Source organism: Dreissena polymorpha, chromosome 5 (assembly GCF_020536995.1).
Source record: "Dreissena polymorpha isolate Duluth1 chromosome 5, UMN_Dpol_1.0, whole genome shotgun sequence".
Classification (NCBI taxonomy): domain Eukaryota; kingdom Metazoa; phylum Mollusca; class Bivalvia; order Myida; family Dreissenidae; genus Dreissena; species Dreissena polymorpha.
The window spans coordinates 2,532,190-2,553,833 of NC_068359.1; the positions used below are offsets into that span (position 1 = coordinate 2,532,190).

The window sequence follows — 21,644 nt, forward strand, 5'->3', positions numbered from 1 at the left end:
CTTATAACCATGTCAATAATAGAATGATCAGATCTGTAGCTTAATTGTATTTGAGCATTTAATAAATATTCAATCATATTATTTGTAATAAGGAAAAGGTCCAGACGGCCCTGTTGCAATGGGTTAGTACGTCTCCACGTGTAACCTTTTTTCTCACCGTTTATATATCTAAATGTGTCCTTCAATTCCCTTTTAACTATTTCCCCCAATAACAAGTCTCTAGCTTTCCTATTACTATTTAAATGTTTATAGTTAGTATAGTCCAACAGTGGGTCAAGCACTAAATTAAAGTCTCCACATATAATATACATTGTATTGCCAAATTTATCAATTGTATCAAATACTTGTTTATAAAAGGACGGGTTGTCTGTATTTGGGCCATATAAGTTTAGTAATGTGAACTGTTTGGAACAGAAACTAAGATTCAGGGCTATCATATTTCCATAATCATCTTTTTCGACTGAATTGAGGAATTTGTTATAAAGCTGGGCTAAGGCTTTACATTTCAAAATTCTATTGGTATGAAATGACACTACATGTCATAGTCTTTATTCGTGTCATGCGTATAGGTAAATAGGAAAAGGTAAAATATTTGTTAAAAACATCACTTTATTATATGTGTACCGTTTTTCTGCCACCAATACATATTTGTATTTAACATACAAAAGCGAGAAACTATAATTGCTACTAACGTTTTCTGTTTGCCTAGCATACTAGTAGCCACGCTGCTTTATGTATGGTTTATTAAAGTAATTGGGTTGTCATTATGGGTAGCAAATTTTATTTCACACAAGTCAACATCATATATTGACAAATTGTTTTGTTGAAAAATTTACCTGATAAACAAGTTTATGATTTGTTTTTTGTATTCAACAATTAATATACCAAAAATGTATATAATAATAGAATATTACAGAAGTATGTTATTATGAGAACGTGTATCAATGTCATTGGTTGTTCCAAGTAGAATTGCAAACAAGATTTGTGATATGACTTCACACAAACAACATGACTCCAGAAGGTTCTTAAAACGCAATACTAGTTTAAAAATCTATATATTTGACTCATTTAAGTGCAGGACAGTGAAATCAAACTAATTAATAACTAATTTTCTGTTCCAGCGTTACTACTGGTTCAAGAGGAAGTCTCCAATGTGGACGGAGTTGCATCCCTTCCCTGTGGACGTAGAGAACCTGATGCAGGACACGCTGGAGATCATCAGACCCAAGCTGAAACTGGTGGCTGGCTTCGAGGAGGCATGCAAGGCCTGTGAGGAGCTGGAGAATGAGTTCAAGTCCAAAATAGGTAACATTGAGTATTGGTGAAGTGTATGTATTTATTAATGAACTTATGACATCCAGGTCATGCATTTTATTTTGTAGTTGTTTGATTAATAGGAGTAATGTTCAGCAATTACTGGAAGGTTTTGGTTATTGAAAAAAATGTGTGACAGAAAATTTAGATACACAAAACATTCCCTAATTACTGGTATCCCAAAATTAAGAGACATGCTGACCTTGTAATGATGTTCAAGTCTGTTAAAAAACATAGCGGCTAAGTGACAGGCAGTTTCCTTGTGATTGCTATAGTGAAACACTCAAGAAATCATATTTTTTTCCTAATCTTCATTAAACTTGGTCAGCACATTTTTTTATAAATATATCATTTTCCAAATTTAAAAGGGTTGAAGCCACCATGGACTTAGGTAGTCTTCCTTAATATGGCTATAGTGAAACCTTGTTTACACTCCAAAAGTCACATTTATGGTCCAATTATTATGAAACTTGCTCAAAACATTTGTTCTAATAATATCTCAGCTAAGTTTTAATATTGTTTCAGTCTGTTGAAAATAAAGGCTCCCAGAAAAATTTGTTCAAATTTAAAAGAAGCAATGGTGTAAACATAAATTGTTTATGGAAACGTGTTACTTTTCTTGTTGTTTGTAGGATCACCATGGAGCAGGTTATCTCAAATTAAATCCAATATTTTAATGGACATGTGGGGTAACTGTATAGTTAACATGCAAATCTCCATCCCAAAGCATGTATATCTGTTTCAGCTTCCCTACTTCCAATTGTGGAGACAGAAGACACAGAGGCGGGTGACGGGGAGGAGGGAGGGCTGACCACTATACAGGAGACGGAGGAAGCAAGTAAGTGGCACTTCAACATACTGGGGCCAAGTCCAATATGCTCATGAGAGTAAAGCAGTTTTCCATTTTCAATTCAATTAAAAAGCCTAGATTGTTTAGTGGTTTGTAAAACTATCACAGTTTCACATACCAAATATTCCCAATGCTCACGTCAGAAAGTCATTTTCAATTTAAAGCCTGCAAGTTTGGTTGGTGGTCACACTAGCAGACAGTTGGGGTTTTGTCTAGGTCTTCCAGATTTCCCCACAACCCAAGATGTAACTTTGATGATTTAAAATGCATCCAATTATTTTATTAGTCTGCTAATTTGTCTGGGGTGCTTGGACACATCTGGGGTTCTCACATAATGCAGTGCAGAAGTACCTGATATAATTTGGAATTATCTGTGAAGTCTAAAAGTAAGTTACCTTAAGACTAGGGCTTACACAGGGCAAAAATATTCTTCGGGTCAGGTCGGTGGGTCAAAATAAAAATACCAGAGAAAATTCGGGTCGGGTCGGGTCAGATAATTAAAATAAAAGTACATTAATTGTCATAGCATGTTTTAGCGTTCTTAAATATTCAACTGTTCGTCAAGTATATTGTTTAGAATATTATACTTTTTGTTGTTTTAATTTATTTAATTATGAATAAAATACTGAACTGCATATAACTATTTATTAAGTTTACACAATGATGTTGAAATTAATCAGCAAACTTAAGTATTACTTGGAATAGCGATCCAAAGTGCATGTATAGCAAAAACAACCTGTCAAGCAAAAATAAAACTTGTCTCATTTTGAGGAGAGAAACCAATTTCACTGTATGCTCTAACTTTGGAGTCCATATATTTTATAATACAAGTTTGTTTGTTTTAAACGTCACCATTTTGGGATCTGAATAACAAATTAAACTCGACATTTCTGCTTTTGGTGCGTCACTTCTATTCATTTATGACAATGTGTAATAACAACACTGCTTTAACTGATAAAGGATGTGATTTTACTTCACTTGTTTAAAAGAGATTATTTGACTACACATTCAACATGTAATCTTGTACTTCGTAGCTTGCGACCCGAACCGGTATCGTTCGCAGAAACTTTGACCCGGATCTGCGGGGGGTTTTTTTACCCGCAGAGCCGGGTTTTTTCGGGTACCCGTTTGAGCACTACTTAAGACCTTGTTATAAGTCTATGCGCTTGTAAGTAGGGAGGTAAACATTTTACAACATGTTTCAGATTTGTTAATTATCATTCCATAACTTTAGTCAAAATTTGAAAATTGAATGGCAAAATAAAAATCTGTGGAAGAAACAACTGCGTTTGTGTTTTTTGGCCACATAAATTGTGGCTAAACCACGCAACTCTTGTATCTGCTGCACATTTTCTGTATCATTTACACTAGTATACTACTCGACCCTTAGCTGTGTTCTGATTGTTTTCAGTGGAGTTCAGCCAGTCTTAGAGGACCTATATGCTGCACATGTCTCTTTCTTTAAGTTATACTTGTGTTTCTCTGATCTTGTGTGTCGGGTGTTGCAGTGGAGTTCAGCCAGTCTGAGAGGACGTATGAGGAGGAGGAGAGTGAGCGCAGTCAGAGCCAGGGAGACCAGACAGGCTCACAGTCACAGTCACAGCTCAACCAGGTATAGTATGGTGATAAGTGCTGTTAGATATGAGCCCGGCTGTGTCAAAATGGGGCTTAACGCATAATTGTAATGTGTCGTTCCGGATGACAATAATGCTTTTATTTAATTTTTATCTTGGCTATTTTCGGAGAAAACCCGAGGTATTGTCATAGCCAGCTCGTTGTGTCGTGTCCCAAACCTTAACATCTTGTTAACCTTTTGAACATTGGCTCTCAAATCAAAGTGCTTCCACCTACAACTTTGAAACTTCATATGTAGATGCACCTTGATGAGTTCTACACATAACACCCATTTTTGGGTCACTAGGTCAAAGTTCAAGGTCACTGTGACCTCTAATATAAACTTTAACATAGGCTCTAAAATCAACGTGCTTCCACCTACACTTTGAAACTTCATATGTAGATGCACCTTGATGAGTTTGACATGCCACACCCATTTTTGGGTCACTAGGTCAAAGGTCAAGGTCACTGTTACCTCTAATATAAAACTTAAACCTTAACATTGGCTCTGAAATCAAAGTGCTTCCACCTACAACTTTGAAACTTCAAATGTAGATGCACCTTGACGAGATCTACACCCAACACCCATTTTTGGGTCACTAGGTCAAAGGCCAAGGTCACTGTTACCTCAAATATAAAACTTAAACATAGGCTCTACACATAACACCAATTTTTGGGTCACTAGGTCAAGGTCACTGCTACTTCTAATTTAAAACTTTCATGTAGGCTCTAAAATCAACGTGCTTCGACCTACAACTTTGAAACTTGCACCTTGATGAGTTCTACATGCCACACCCATTTTTGGGTCACTAGGTTAAAGGCGAAGTTCACTGACCTAAAAAAACATCTGACAAACTTTCATTTATTCATAACTGTACCCGCAGCCGAGCGTTGGCACCCGTTATGCGGTGCTCTTGTTGTTTGAATGAAGTCTCTTTTGAACAAAAGTCCAGTCTAAGCAGAAATTGTTGTCCCTGATTAGCCTGTGCACTTGAGACAAATATATTAATGTCTATTTTCCCAGAGCACAGCTCATAAACATAAAAAGTAATGTTGTTTAGAAATTAATCTTAATTAAGCTTGGTCGATTATCCCTTTCCCACTCAGAGGCAAAGTGAAAATGGCTATGTGCAAACAGCATAAAACCAGAACAGCCTGCATGTAACTTACAGTCTGTTCAAGTGTTATGCAGTTTGCTGCCCATCAGTATCTAAGGGTTGGAACTGAGGCCTTTAATACTTGAATCTAATAAGAAAGTTCTTTAATTAAAGTCAATTTTTGAAGGGACTACAAAGTCGTAAAAATACGTACATTAGTGGTAAAGGGTTATTTAACCCTTTCCCACTCAGAAGCAAATTGAAAATTGCTATGTGCAAACAGCATGAAACCAGAACAGCCTGCAAGTAACTCGCAGTCTGTTCAGGTTTTATGCTGTTTGCTTCTCATTAGCATTTAAGGTTTGGAAATGAAGCTTTAAAAACTTGAATTTAGTAAGAAAGGTCTTAAACATAACTTTCTAAAGGACTACAAGTGTGTGAAAATATGTATCTAAGTGGTAAAGGGATAATAAACGACTATTTTGAGCTCAGTCAGTGGAAGATGAATAAAGTTTGATGGTTGCTTGGTGGTCAGATAGTAGAGATTGCATAGATATATTGGTGATTAAGACATGTGTTTTAACTATGTCAAATGTATCAAATGTGAGAATATTGAGCTCATCAATCACAAATGAGCCGGGTAGAATGTGTCCTTGGTGGAAACACACTTTAAAAATAACTTTTTTTTTAAATTCCACCATATTTAAATTATACCTGATTTAGCCAAAACCTGAATGTTGTTGAACATTTTTATCTGCCCATCTCTTGCTGTAATGTATTATGGGAATGCCCTTGTCAGATGGGTGAGCAGACAGATGGGTAGTTGAGTTGGTGGCTCATTAATGGTTTCCGCTCTGTAACTCATACAGTTTACATTGAATCTTCACCAAGCTTTCTGCAAATGTTTATTGACATATCACAGGGGCCAAAATCAATAGCCAACCAATTAGCATCAGGCACTTTGGATTTATTGGCCATTTGTTAATACAAATATGGCGGAATTCCTTTTTTCTGCTCTCTCAGTTGAACAGTTTTCAAAGAATCTTTACATACTTTCTGGGAATTTTTCTTGACATAAAATTGGTCAAGTTGGATAACCAGCTACTTCACTTCAGATTAATTGCTTTTTCTTTATATGAAAAAATGCAAAATTCCTTTTTCCAATCTCTTACTAATACAGTTTCATTGAATTTTTACCAATCTTTCTTGAACTGTAAACATAGAATGGAGGATAAATTTGATAACCATTAAATTTTCTTCCGCTATCATACTTTTCACAGAATCTTCACCGAACTTTTCAGATTTGTTTGTTGCAAGAAAATGGAAGTTAAATTGGATAACCTGCAAAAAATATGGCAACCTGTAAGGTCCAATGTGTATTGTGTACGACCTTTTTGAGCAATGTTTTTTTTTTTATCATCTTGAAAATAATGTCCATGGTGTGAATATGGAAAAAGTGGACCTTAAACTTATGTGATATGTTTAATATCTGCCTCTAGCACACGGGCTCTGAAGGTGAGGAGGTGGAGGGTGAAGAGGGGGAGGAGGAGGAGGGGTACAGTGATGATGAGGGTGAGGACATGGACACAGACCATGAGGATCGTCAACAAGATGACCAGGTATCACACATGTTCCTGAAGACAGTGGTATTAAGCATGTGTGGTTCTTTCCTCTATGGTATAACTGAAGGATATCAAGTGCACTGAAAGCCCATGGGACATTGAACTCTATTTCATGATCTTTTTATGACCATGACATGTTGATGTTGGAGGCTTACAGGGATTGCCCTATGCATCCTACTGTATGTCAATCTGTGACAGGTAAAGTAAATTTAATTGCTTCATCTAAAAGAAACTGATTTTGAAGAAGTAATTTTAACCGCTTCATCGAAGAGAAACATGTTAAGTAACTTAAACAGCTTTATCTAGGAGAAATAGGTTAAGTAAATGTAACCATTTCATCTAAGAGAAACAGGTTAAGTAAATTTAACCGCCTCGTCTAAGAGAAACAGGTTATGTAAATGTAACCATTTCATCTAAGAGAAACAGGTCATGTAAATTTAACCACTTCATCTAGGAGAAACAGCTCCTACTAAAATACTTAAATACTGGCAGATGTGTTGCTTATGACCGTCCCAAATCCATCATATAATGAGACACCACTTTTACTTTGACCCTCATAGGCGGAAGGATATTGTTTTGGCATTGTCTGTCCGTCTGTCTTTCTGTCCGTCTGGAGCCATATCTTGGAATTGCTTTGGCGGATTTCATTGAAACTTGGTATGAGTATGTATATGGAAAAGAGGATGATGCACGCCAAATGGCATTGTACACCTTCAGTTAATAACAGAGTTATGGCCCTTTGTATCTTGACAAAAATGCTTTTTTGTGTGTCCGGAGCCATATCTTGGAAGTGCTTTGGCGGATTTCATTAAAACTTGGTATGAGTATATATATGGATAAGAGGATGATGGCATTGTACACCATCTGTTAATAACGGAGTTATGGCCCATTGTATCTTGAAAAAATGCTTTTTTGTGTGTCCGGAGCCATATCTTGGAAGTGCTTTGGCGGATTTCATTTAAACTTGGTATGAGTATATATATATGGATAAGAGGATGATGGCATTGTACACCATCTGTTAATAACGGAGTTATGGCCCTTTGTATCTTGAAAAAATGCTTTTTTGAGTGTCAAATATAATACTTTTGTGTCCAGAAGCATATTGGCGGGGGATATCAATTCAACGAATTTGCTTGTTTTATTCTAGGTTAAGTAGATTTTTTGTGTATCACCAACATCCCTTTCTCTATCACTTGGATACTTCTCTAATATATGAACAATTAATGTATGATATCATTCATTAACTTTACTTTGGCCTAATTTTCTCTCCAGGACATACTCGTGCTTACCAATACAAATTGAATACTATAAGGATGATGAACTGCTATTTCATAAACTAGCTTATGTTAAATACTTTTTAAACTGTCCAAATATTTTATCACTTGGTGAAACTGAAGAGCCTACTGTAGTCCAATGTTTGTATAGACTGCTTTAAAATACAATATACAAATTCTAGGTTATTCTGAAGAATTTACCAAAGCGTATCGAATGCCAGGAGGACGATGATTTCATGGCAGCGTTTGACAAGATGGTGGAAGACACGTCCAAGGCAAGGAATAACGAGTCCCTAAAGGTGCCACAGTTTGATGTCCCTGTTCCAGTGAATGTGAAGACCACCAAGAAGAAGTTTGGTATATATGACTTCATGGGGCCCTTTAAAAAAAAAGATTTTAGTTGTGTTTTATGTGGAATATTATTATGGTGTATGTGAGCATGCTTTTATATAAGACAAAATGGGTTTTTATTTGTATCAACAGAAGTATTTTGTAAATCTTACTTATTCCCATTTTACAAAAAAATAAATATGTTGTTCCATAACCCTTTGCATGCTGGGAAATTTGTCGTCTGCTAAAATGTTGTCTGCTCAATTTCTAAAAATAGCATTTTCTTCAATTTTTTTCAAAGAATACTATCTGAATAGCAAACAGTTTGGATCCAGATGAGACGCCACGTTGTGTGGCATCTCATCTGGATCCAAACTGTTTGTAAAGGCCTTCAAAATTCGGTTCCCGCACTGAAAGAGATAAAGAAGTGTCTCAATGATTATTATATTGCAAGTTTATATCAATTACATCTCACAAGGAATATAACTATAATTTATATGATTTTGTTATACCAATTGGAATTATTATTAGAAGTTATGTTAAATTAGGCTTCCTAAATCAGTGGACTTGTAGCGCAAAAAATTCCTGATCCCAAAATTGTGTTTATTTTCCAAAATTGCCATGAAAAGGCCTGTTACTCTTGGTAACCATGAAATTGGGTATAAAGATAACAAAAAATGATCTGTGCTTAATGTGTTATTTTGGAGCTAGATAAAAAAACAACAACAAAGATCATATTTAAGAATAAGATGGATATTTACGAGTGTTATAAACTTTAAATGACGTATCTTTGAGATAGGAAGGTAGCTATAAGTTGTTCTCATTGTTCTTGCCAGATTTGAATCCTGAACCTGCGGAAGAAAACATTATCAAATTTACATTGATTACAAAGAGGGGAAACAAGCAACAGGTTTGTTTAAGCAAGATAACTGATTCTTTGTATATTCAGTAAGCCAATAAATATAATTTGCAAGAAATAGAAACAAAGATGTGTACACATTGCATGGTGAATACAAGATTTAATGGAATACTTTTTTTAGACTGATATATGACTTGACTTCTTATACTTTTCCTCATTTCTTGATTTATATTGCATGTGTTTATTTCTTTTGGCGGCATGGATGTTCAACAAAATATCAAGCTCATACTGGTTATGAGAAAAGAATTTCATAATGGCTACATCTTTGCATATCTTGTGTTGCAGTTCTCAGATTTGAATGTGCCAGTCACCGCAGAATTTGCCACCAAGTTCAAAGAAAGAGAAGAGGTATAATTAAGCTGAGATAATAGTGTTCATAATTTAAGACATCAGTTGGATTTGTTGCTATTAATATTATTTACATTAACTTACAACGACCTACTGAATTGCCACTTGCCACTATAAATAATTCCATGAATGTTAAAATGTAGTCACTTATAAGTAAAGAAAAATACTGTAATGTCTCGGAAACGCATTTCATTTAATTGAAAGGCATTTAATAATGTTTGAATGTAGGGCATGCAAATATTTTTTATTATACTTTACTGTACGCTTTAACTTTAGAGGCATCACCAGCTATTTCATTTTAAGAACTGGACGATTAATCTTCACCAAAACATTATTGTATAGAGTTTGATGAGGTGTTTAATGTTTTGGACTGTAAGATGTAAAATGACTTATGTGATTTTTAGCTCATCTATTTTTTGAAAAAAAAAATGAGCTATTGTCATCACCTTGGCGTCGGCTTCTGCGTCCGGTTAAGTTTTGCGTTTAGGTCCACTTTTCTCAGAAAGTATCAATGCTATTGCATTCAAACTTGGTACACTTACTTACTATCATGAGAGGATTGGGCAGGCAAAGTTAGATAACTCTGGCGTGCATTTTGACAGATTTATGTGCCCTTTTTATACTTAGAAAATTGAAAATTTTGGTTAAGTTTTGCGTTTAGGTCCACTTTTCTCAGAAAGTATCAATGCTATTGCATTCAAACTTGGTGCACTTACTTACTATCATGAGGGGACTGGGCAGGCAAAGTTAGATAACTCTGGCGTGCATTTTGACAGAATTATGTGCCCTTTTTATACTTAGAAAATTGATAATTTTTGTTAAGTTTTGTGTTTAGGTCCATTTTATTCCAAAAGAATCAAAGCTATTGCTTTCATACTTGCAACACTTACTATCATAAGGGGACTGTGCAGGCAAAGTAATGTAACTCTGACTGGCATTTTGACAGAATTATGTGCCCTTTTTATACTTAGAAAATTGAAAATTCGGTTAAGTTTTGTGTTAAGGTCCACTTTATTCCTACAGTATCAAAGCTATTGCTTTCATACTTGCAACACTTATTAACTATCATAAGGGGACTGTGCAGGCAAAGTTATGTTACTCTGACTGGCATTTGGACGGAATTATGTGCCCTTTTTTTCCTAAGAAATTGAAAATTTGGTTTAGTTTTGTGTTTTGGTCCACTTTACCCCTAAAGTATCATAGATATTGCTTTCATACTTGGAACACTCGCAAACTATCATAAGGGTACAGTAAAAGGACAAGTTGCATAACTCTGGTTGTCATTTTTACGGAATTATGGCCTATTTTTGACTTAGTAACTTTGAATATATGGTTAAATTTTGTGTTTCGATCCACTTTACTTCTTAAGTATCAAGGCTATTGCTTTCAAACTTCAAATACTTTCATGCTATCATGAGGTTGCTGTACCTGGCAAGTTGAATGTTACCTTGACCTTTGAATGACCTTGACTCTCAAGGTCAAATTATTAAATTTTGCTAAAATTGCCATAACTTCTTTATTTATGATTAGATTTGATTGATACTTAGACAAAACTACTCTTACCTGACATACCACAATAGACTCCACCCAAACCATCCCCCGTGCCCCCCCCCCCCCGAATCCCCCCCCTCCCCCCCTAATTTTTTTTTTAAGATCATCTCACAAATGACCACCACACCCTCACACTTTACCCCCCCCCCACCCCACCCCATTTTTTATTTTTTTTTGAAACGGTTAAAAAACACAAATATTTATTTTTATTATTTTATGTTAGAAATACCGTCCAACCATCGCACCCAAGAATCCCCCCCACCCCCCCTCCCCCCACCCGAATCCCCCCTCTAATTTTTTTTTTTTTAGATCATCTCACAAATGACCACCACACCCTCACACTATACCCACCCCCCCCCCCACCCCCCCCCCCCAATTTTATTTTTTTGAATTGGTTAAAAAACACAAATATTTCGTACCCAACACCCCCCCCCCAATTTTTTTTTTTTTGCATTTTTTTTCGCATTTTTGGAAAATAATGTTAAAAATGTCCACACCCCCACACTATACACCCCTCTTCACTCCACCCCTCCCTCCTTTGTGATTGAAAATGAGAGTCCCTTCACCTTTAAAAAGGAAATAGATGAGCAGTCTGCACCCGCAAGGCGGTGCTCTTGTTAACTGTCTGGTTTGGTTTTATTTTATTCAAAAGCTTGTATTAAATTAAAAAAAAGGTGTTCATCATTGTGGTGGAAAGAAAAGAAGTCATCTCACAGATTTTTTTTTGTTTATTTCACTTCGTAGCATAAAATATCTGCATCATATCTAAATCATTACTGACCAGGTATTCTCCATGCGTTGCTTGTATGTTTGCAGCAAGAGCGAGTGGAGAAGGAGAGGATGAAGCAGGTCGTGTTGGGCATCCATGAGAGACAGGAGGAGGAGGACTATCAAGGTAGGGGCCTTGCATGAATGTCATCTATGAAAACTCGTAATACACCCAAATAATTCTCACCTCATTGTTACTTTGACATTGATCGTCTTTTTGACTTAAACTCAACTTGTTCTATTAAATTAAGATAAGAATTCTTGGTTAACCCGAATGATGCATTTCTTTTAAAATCCATAACGCTTCCTTCAAAGCTTTTATACTTACATGGATGATGTCTTTGAAAACTGTGATTACTTCCACATCATCTGACCTCAGCTTTACCTTGACATTGACCTATTTATAGACTTGGACTTATTGAGAAGGTCCTTGATTAACACAAATTGACTGTGTGATATTCATCAATACTACTCACTAAAAAGCTTCGATACTTCCATCCAATACTGAGCACACTCATGAAGTTGTAGAGTGTTAAATGTGTTGAACATGTTGTAGACTGTAAAACATTATTAATAAGTTGTTCAGTTGTTAACTGTATAAACAAGACTTAAAGTATTCAACATTTTAAACAAGAAACTATGACGGCTGTGCATTATTAGCTGATATTTCTTGTACCAGAAATGCTGGCATCCTTGAATCGCCCAATGCTGATCAACAACAACCGAGAAAGGCGAGTCCGATACCAGCATCCAAAGGGAGCCCCAGATGCAGATGAAATCTTTGGCTCCAAGTAAGTTATTCTGAAATAACAATCTATTGTTTTCCACCATGTAAATTATTATTGGTGTACATGTGCAAGGGCAAAGAATTCAAAAATCCTGTCTCCAAAGTGCAACTGTTGAAATGCCTTTGTTTCTGACTCTTGCTTAACAGATTTTGGTTGGTACTCTACAAAATAGCATTTGGCAGGTCTCAGTTTAGCAGAAAAGCCTATTAACAATGTACTTGACCTGGGGGTTTGTAATCACTAGCCCAGTCAGGCATATTGCATACAGATAAAACATGTGCCAATTTACCAAAATTCTAAAACTTGATCTAATGTTTTGAGTTACCCTGTACCTGGTTAGTTTGCATTCTAGTACAAAAAGTAAGCTGAAATGTGTTACTATCTTGTAAGTATCCAATGTTATCAGTTATTGCTTTCCTTTTTGAATTTGTTCTATTATTTTAGATGTTACAATGCTGTATGTTGGTATTATTTTTTTACTTGTACAAATTTACATGTTCTGTTGGAAACAAAAAATGAATTTTTAGCTTTTCATAAACGTTATTGCCAAATTTGCATGTCTCAATCTGAACACTTGCTAATTTGTAATGTATTAACTGTTTCAATTTGTTTATTTTCACCAAATTTCATGCATATATAAGGTTGTCATAATGTATATTGCATACTTAACTGATAAGAATTTCTGGTTTCCTTTTAACTGTTAAGGGTCAAATTCATTTTTTGAAGCATTTTAAACAATGTCAAAATAATAAATAGGCTGATACGTGTTGATATATGCATGAAAGTATAGGGAGTCATCAAACTCTGGTTTGAAATAAAATTTCAAGATTTTTTATTAATTTGTGATATATTTAAAGGTTGTTTTCATTCGACCATTATTCAGAATTACCTTTTTTGATTGGGGAAAATTACAACAGTGACATTAAAAATATAATATATTAATTGTAGACCAGTGTAAATCTATAGGGCGAATTACTGATTGTATTTAGCCTTTGTCTGGACAAGATGGTTTATGTTGTCTTTGGTATTTTCAGAAAACGGTGAACGGTTCAGATGCAAACATACAGGCTTCAATTTACGTACATGACCTAGGGTCAACGTGAAACTAAAGATTATGAAGACTTATGGGTCTGGTCCAGAAAATGAGTTTTGTCTCCTGATTTATAAAACGTGCAACTGTACCTTGGTACCATTAGGCAAAGTGCTCAGGCAAATAAGTGTATGTCTGTGCATTATGACTGTTTTCTGAACATATTCATTCTTATTCTGGATGAGGATGGTGCCTTGGAATTAAAAGACATATTTTGTAAGATTTTAATGAAAAACTAATGTTTATTCTTGATTTTTTAGACATAAGTCATAAAGAGTCAGTTATTGTTATTTCATAAGTGCAAAATGCAAGTAAACCAATGCTTCACATTGTTTTCTGTGTAATATTAGCATAACAAATATTTTAGTCTAAAACATGTGTAAATAAGTTATTTGCGTGTTTTTCTTGGGTACTTTTTGTTTGACTGACAACATGCGTTATGTTTTGCTGAAATGGCATTGCAATGCCAACTGATGTCATGTATTGCCCACAATTTTCTGGTTTCATTATGACATTTACATAAATATTAATTACTTCTATCATTTAAAAGCATGTGATAAAACAGATCTAACACTGGTTATCATTTCATACCATGATTTATTAACTCGTCTTGGAAATTTGTAAAAGATTCTTGAACTTTTTTAATAAAAGATTGTATGAAATTACAACTTTTGTCTGATCCTTTGTGCATTTACATTTTGTGAATGAAAATACTTATTACATTTATTTCTTAGTAACTGTAGTTTTTAATTGCCCTGTATCCTTTTGATTATTTTATATCATCCATAGATTAATTTAAGTCAAATGATTTTCATAAGTTAGAATGTGTTTCTACATAAAGAACATTAAACAGCTTGCTTTAATGTTAAATCCATTCTTGTCTGTGGAAAGTTATTTCTTGAAGTGTGGAAAATTGAATATTGCTTCTGTTTATTTATGCTTGTTTGAATATTTGTTATTTTATTAATGAATTTACATAATAAAATGCAATACATACCCAGTGTTGTCTTAAAACAACCTTGTAACTGAAACAATATGTTTTTGATGAATGAAAAATAATCCTTTAAAGGGACTTTTCAGGGCATGGTGAAAATAAAAACCTCATGGAGTAAACAAGTTTGACAGGATTTCATTTATTCGAAATCTAATGTATACATGAGTTGCGTTCTGAGAAAACTGGGCATAATTCATGTGCGTAAAGTGTCATCCCAGATTAGCCTGTGCAGGCCGCACAGGCTAATCAGGGACGACACTTTCCGCCTAAATTGGATTTTTGCTAAGAAGAGACTTCATTTAAACGAAGAATGTCATAAAAGCGGAAGGTGTCGACCCTGATTAGCCTGTGCAGACTGCGACGACACTTTACGCACATGTATTATGCCAAGTTTTCTCAGAACGCGTTTCACATTATAGACCTTTACATTCAAACAATATACATTATTCAAACAATAATGCTCATGGATAAGAACAATCAAAGCGCTGTATGCGCTGAAGGCCTGGGGCTAGATTTAGTGTAAAATGCATTTTAGGATGTATTGTCCGAATTTGTCCCTTGTCCGAATTTATACGGATTGACCCTAGCTGTTGGGTGCAGAAGCTCAGAGACTGCAAGGAAAGACAATATTTGAGTATATACTACAGTGTTCATAGACGGTGGAGGACTACACGATACTGGTAGTGGGAACGATGACCTTTTGTTCAACTCTACAGATCTGGTAGAGGTTCGTCTACATAGGTGGTGAAGATATACAACAGAAACAACAACATGGCCACAAAAAAACTGTTATTGTTGGCGTCAAATAAATCACTTTCAATATCCTAAAAAAGCTTTCTATTACATAATAAACAGATCAGGAAAACACTCACACTTCTTTTGATATTTGTATACAAAAGAAAATCCACTTAGAATAACCTGATTAAGAACTGTGTACAGATTGTGTATTTTGTCTCACATAGAACTTTTCGCGCTTGATTTTCACACTCGATCTGCGCAGTGAAATATTATATCCGGTTACTTTGTTTATTTATTTCTGAGAATGATAATGAATATTTGTTGTTGTTTTTTCATTTTTATGCTCCCCCAAAAAATTTGGGGGGGAGCATATAGTCGCCGCTTCGTCTGTCTGTGCGTGTGTCCGTCCGTGCACAATTTTTGTCTTGGCTATTTCTCAGCAATTAATGAGCGGAATTCAATTAAACTTTATGGGAAGCTTCACTACCAAAAGGAGATGTGCATATTATCAGCTTGTTCTGGTCGGATGATTTTTCACAAAGTTTGGCCTTTTGAAATTTTCTATTAAAAAAATATTGTCTCCCCAACTTCTGTGCCCTCAAGACCTTTCCTTTTATCTGAATATATAGTGCAATATTGTGACAAAAAAAACCTTTGGGGAGCATCACCCGTCTCCAACGGTTTCTTGTCTTTTTTCTGGAATGTAGTGTTAACGCAAAATAAAATAACAATATTTTAAAATATGTTTATAAATATCAAATATAATGTCTTCAAAAAATGTCTCAGAAAAAAAATATTCTTACTGTCTCTGTAAACACTCATCTTTTCGGCCTAGACCGTCAAGTGAGGAACTTATTCTTGCATGAATATGTAAATAATAAAAACTGTCGTAGCCAATGCTTAGCAATTTTGCTTCAATAATATTTTTTACACTTTTTATGACACCGTCATGTTATATAGTGATGTTACAAGGCGGGTTATTGAGATCCGCGAAGAACCTCTTTTATTGTGCATGAATGAAGTGGTAAATCTGAGTTTTGGGAATTTGTTTTTCGCAGCCAGCCAGTTCGGATAGGCTCAGAAATTGGTATCATTACTATGGCCTTGGGGCTATATATGCCCCAGGCAAAAATTGTATTGTTTATAAATTATTGTCAATTGAATTACCAGTAGATCAAACAATAAAGCCATGCAACAACATTCAGGAAATATGTTTGTTTTTAGCAAAGCGTTATTACTAAAAAATGAGAGTTGTCCAGAAAGTTCATTTCCAAAGTGTGACAACTTTATACCCACTTTATACCCATGAACCAATATATAGGTAAGCAATAATACATGTAAGTACTTTGAATTATTCTTAATCAGAATATTATGCATTTTAATCCTTTCTAGTAAGGGAATGTACATTTAAGATTTTAGCACGTACAGAGCTATTTTAAGCCTTTTATTAGACAACTTTAAATTTTATAAACTGAGGGTGCATACTTTGAACTACAAAAACACATTTCAGAATGCAGATTACAGAAAGGATTTCATTTCCGGTTCCCACAGAAGATAAGTGAGAGAGCTGGACATCAAACCTGCAAAGAATAAATTTGTAGTCATGCACTCTATATACTCAGGTGGTATGAACCTAAAATAGCACCTGTTTTGGTATTTCTATACATCTCTGACATTATTAAAATAACTTTTGGATTAATTATGGATTTTGATAATGACTTTATTTATTTAGTGAACAAGGATGTTAATGAAATATTTGATTCTTTTAAGAAAACAAACATGCACATACATGTAATAATGTGAAATTTCCGATCTTGAAAATAGCACATCAGGACTATTTCTGACAATTTTGGGAACAATGCAATTTCAGGATTGCATATTTTTCGGCAAAAAGTCAACTGATTTTGGAAAACCAATTTAATGTAACTCTTTCATATTAATCCAATAATAAGAACAAAATTGTTTAAATTATAGTTATATACTTAGTGAGATGTAATTAAAATAAAATAGAGATGTAATAATAATTCAAATTTTCGTGGTAAATATTCTGCATGGGATTTGAGCAACTTGACTTTTTTTTAAAGCCTGCATTTGAGTTTTAAACTGAAGATTTAGAGAAATTAAGTACTAGTATTAGGCTGGCACTATGGCATTGCGTTTTTTGTTGAACATATTATGGGTAGCCAATAATGCAGATTGTTTTTAAATGAAGAATGCTCCATTCCAGTGATTGCATTTTAGCCACAGACACAGCAATACTAATGATGTATGTGGATTGCTTGAAGATGATAAGTCACTTATAATCCTTGCCACTTGAAGGTATTAAAATACCCATTAAACAAAAATCTAAAATGTATGTTTATAATGTTGTTAAAGTAATGGTTTATTATGCTCCTCCACAAAATTTTGGGGGGAGCATATAGTCACCGCTCCGTCCGTCCGTGTGTTCGTCCGTCCGTGCACAATTTTTGTCCGGGCTATTTCTCAGCAACTAATGACCTGAATTCAATGAAACTTTATGGGAAGCTTCACTATCAAGAGGAAATGTGAATATTATCAGCGGGTTTTGTTCGGATGATTTTTCACTGAGTTATGGCCTTTTGAAATTTTCCATTAACTGTACATATAGTGCAATTCTTGTCTTGGCTATTTCTCAGCAACTAATGTCCGGAATTCAATGAAACTTTATGGGAAGCTTCACTACCAAGAGGAGATGTGCATATTATCAGCGGGTTCTGGTTGGATGATTTTTCACAGAGTTATGGCCCTTTGAAATTTTCCATTAACTGTACATTAATGGCAATTCTTCTCTGGGCTATTTCTCAGCAACTTATGACCGGAATTCGATGAAACTTTATGAGAAGCTTCACTACCAAGACGAAAAATGCATATTATCAGCGGGTTCTGGTCGGAATTTTCACAGAGTTATGGCCCTTTGAAATTTTATATAAAAACATTCTTGTCCCCCCAACTACTGTGCCCTCAAAACGTTTTCTTTTATCTGAATATATAGTGCACTATTGTGACAAAAAAAACTTTGGGGAGCATCACCTGTCTCCGACGGTTTCTTGTTCCTCCAGACAGTAATTTAAAAATTAGTTTTTTGTAAAAAAAATTCTTAAATATGTTATCTTTGAAGGAAAATTTCACTCCAACCAAAACTTTTTACTTTTTAGAAAATAATTGATTCCAATGGCCTTTGCTAGTTTGTTTGACATCAATATGTTTGTAGACAATAGTAACAAGAATGGCATTTCAAAGTGGTAGTTTCACAATAGATATGAAGTGGTCATTGCTGAAATGTAGGTTTCATTCTTTCCTATGTTTTCTTCCATTCCTATAGATAAAGCATACCACATATCTTTTAATTAGTAAACAAATTATGTCAGTGTTACTTATTCTATTAGAACAAGTGTTATATGATTTTATCAAAATTATTACAAAAAATATGTTTTCCAATCAAAATGATGACTGAAAAGATCAAATGGAGAATATATATTTTTTAAATCATACATGATATAGTACCTTCAAAGAATTGGCCCGTACATAAGGAAATATTGGAAATGGAAATGTAAATTATATATTCTTCATTTTATTTTGAAGACATACAAGTAAAATGTTGCTTGCTCATTGAGTATACAATGTTCATATAAATCTTTAGTATCTGTATAAATCGAAAAAGATGATAATTCTTGTTTGGCAACAGAAGTGTGTTCACTAGTGAAAAAAATTATTCCAGAGTGTTTGGACTCATTCATACTTTTCACAAAAAACTTTCTGATGCACTTAAGTTGGCACTTAATTGTCTCGGGACTAATGGTCTGTGGACAGAACTGATATGAATTAACATTAAATTTATGATCCAAGCAAATCACTGTACTTATTTTTCGAAATAAATTCAGTTTTTAATATATTTCTCGTTAATGACATTGATTATGTTGTGTAAAAAGTGTGAGAAAGCATTTTTATGCCAATCACTTGAACATTGGCTGATTTTACTGAAAAGTATGCCTTTATTCTTTAGGCTGAAAGTGCATGATCTTTGAAGATTTTTCAAGCATGTTTTGTTATTCCCATGACAGCTTGGCCAGCCACTTGTCTTAATTTCGTATCAGTATATACAGAGTCCAGACTTGCTTGCCTTTATTGAATTCATTTCAGAATATGTGTGTCCTGGTCTAAAGCCTCAAAAGTTATATCCGGGCACAGACCATGGACTGAGAGCTCGTTTAGGCCTTGATTGGAACTCAGAAAGCGTGGCTTACCATCTCTGCAAGATTGATAGAATTTATATAAGCTTGATTATTCACCACATAGTCTGAGATATACTTCCCACCCAAATTTTGGTGTCTGCCTCTGTTGCTCTGGCTAAGGTATGCATGCAACATCTCTGTATCACTGTTTGTACTACAGGAATTCAATTAAAACTTTACATATGATTGTAGTATTGGAATCATTGTGGGATGGCACTGACCAAGTTCCATTGCTCTGACATGCTGTTTAGCAAATTACGCCACTTTTTGTATCTCAGAAAATGCTGATTAATGTTTGTGTGCTACAACCCAATATTTCATATATTATCTACATGTACTACACATATTGCACATTAACGTACACATATGTGTTCAGGAACAGTCACTGATCAAGACAAGGCATAAACATAACTGTGACCAGCATTTTAGGACCATCATTCCCCTTTTTTTACTTCCAGTTAAGGGTTGCGTGCAAGATCAAACACAGTTTTAAGGTTTGTGCGTGAAAAGTGTAAATAACTGTAACTACTACTACTGGAAAAGGGGGGGGGGATGCTACATTTTTGGTCTTGTGCATGTATTTTATGTTAATGGGTCTAAAAACGTATTGCGTTTAAGGTCAAATATTCTATTGTTAAAAAACAGCCCTGTTAATTGTTATGCCTCCAATTAGTGGGTGCCATTAAGGATTGCAATTGTCCATCCACACATGCCAAAGCTTGTATTTTCAAGTCCTCAACGACTGAGTGGATTCTTCTTATACTTTGTCATCTAAATGACCTTAATGTGATTGATTGTGAATGAAGGAATTCTTGTTTTAGGTAAATTATTGATGGCCTTTTGTTTTCACTATATAATTTTGTGAACCCAACGCATCTGTACATATTGTCAAATCTCATTTAAACTTTCATACCTGAATGACCGCCATGATTCTGAAGAGGTAGCCATATTGTAAAGGAAGAAAAAATTCTGTGTCCACTTTGGTAGAGTTCCTCCTGGTATGTTTCCACTAAAAAATACATTTTGTATTTCAACATGTCTGTAACTGCTTGTTGGGTTTTAGTATAATGTTCACAGCTGATTGACCATAATGTGTAAATGATCATAAACGAGGGAATTTGGCTGTGACTTTTTTGGTAACAATAGTTCATCTGTTGCCACCATGTGCTTCATACTTCATTAAATTATGACATTTATTGGTTTGTTTTTACAGCATTAATTATATTGAGATGCCATTTTTGGAGGATGCAAAATCTCACTATCTGACCTGAGGTGATTTGTCCGTATCCAGACGTTTGTTGTTGGGGCACCAACGTGTTCTGTGATACATCTACTTGTATTTCAATTAGTGTTCTACTTAGAAAGATAGTATAAGTATGTTTGTACTAAATGTTGCTAAATTGGGGTTATATGTTAATTTTGTGCCATTTTAGCCACAGGTGGTTAGTGTGTGGCTATGATTTAATTAGTAAAAACATCATTTTGAGTGAAAATTAATCAATATAACAAAAAAAAATCAACTTCTCTGAAAAAATATTTGGTAGTGAATTTTTTTTTGAAGAAGTAGATTTTTCGTTATAATTTGAATATTTTTCATTCAAAATGATGTTTTTTCTAATTATCATAGCCATATGCTATATAATTTGAATATTTTTCATTCAAAATGATGTTTTTACTAATCATCATAGCCATATGCTAACCACCTGTGAGTTTAGTCACACATATATTTCAGACAATGGAAGAAAAAACAATGCAATTAGCATAAGCATATTGTTTGATGACACCAGTGTACAATTTTCAAGTTGTGATGGCAATATGGAAGTGTTCCCCATGATTGGGATACCACCTCAGCAGACTTAGAAGTAAAAGGTTTATGTTCATGTGTGTTTAAATCTTTAATGTTTGAGCATATTTATCAGTTGTAGGGATTTAAAACTTTAAATTCAAAATTTGGGAGTGACAATATGAGGGCCTTTGCAAAATATGATATGGAAGAATTTTTGAGGAATTCTAACTTAAACTGGTGTGTTTCGTTTAGGAAAGTACCTCACACGACATACATCATTAACTGTGAATTATAAAATAATACTGACA

At 34.5% G+C, this 21,644-nt stretch overlaps 1 protein-coding gene across 6 annotated transcripts in view; it reads left to right on the forward strand.

Annotated features, from left to right (window-relative positions):
- Positions 1 to 14,561, forward strand: part of LOC127832256 (regulator of nonsense transcripts 2-like) — a 61,044-nt gene extending 46,483 nt beyond the window's left edge. For 5 of the 6 annotated variants that reach the window (XM_052357589.1, XM_052357586.1, XM_052357590.1 and 2 more), the window contains 11 exons: positions 1,122 to 1,305; positions 2,060 to 2,152; positions 3,673 to 3,776; positions 6,375 to 6,494; positions 7,954 to 8,128; positions 8,938 to 9,011; positions 9,306 to 9,368; positions 11,736 to 11,814; positions 12,367 to 12,478; positions 12,828 to 12,860; positions 13,510 to 14,561. In XM_052357589.1, coding sequence (XP_052213549.1) covers positions 1,122 to 1,305; positions 2,060 to 2,152; positions 3,673 to 3,776; positions 6,375 to 6,494; positions 7,954 to 8,128; positions 8,938 to 9,011; positions 9,306 to 9,368; positions 11,736 to 11,814; positions 12,367 to 12,478; positions 12,828 to 12,860; positions 13,510 to 13,519 — 1,047 coding nt within the window. In that variant the 3' untranslated portion in view covers positions 13,520 to 14,561. The remainder of the gene's footprint in view (positions 1 to 1,121; positions 1,306 to 2,059; positions 2,153 to 3,672; positions 3,777 to 6,374; positions 6,495 to 7,953; positions 8,129 to 8,937; positions 9,012 to 9,305; positions 9,369 to 11,735; positions 11,815 to 12,366; positions 12,479 to 12,827; positions 12,861 to 13,509) is intronic. The other variant, XM_052357593.1, reaches the window with a different exon arrangement.
- The last annotated feature ends 7,083 nt before the right edge of the window (positions 14,562 to 21,644 follow it).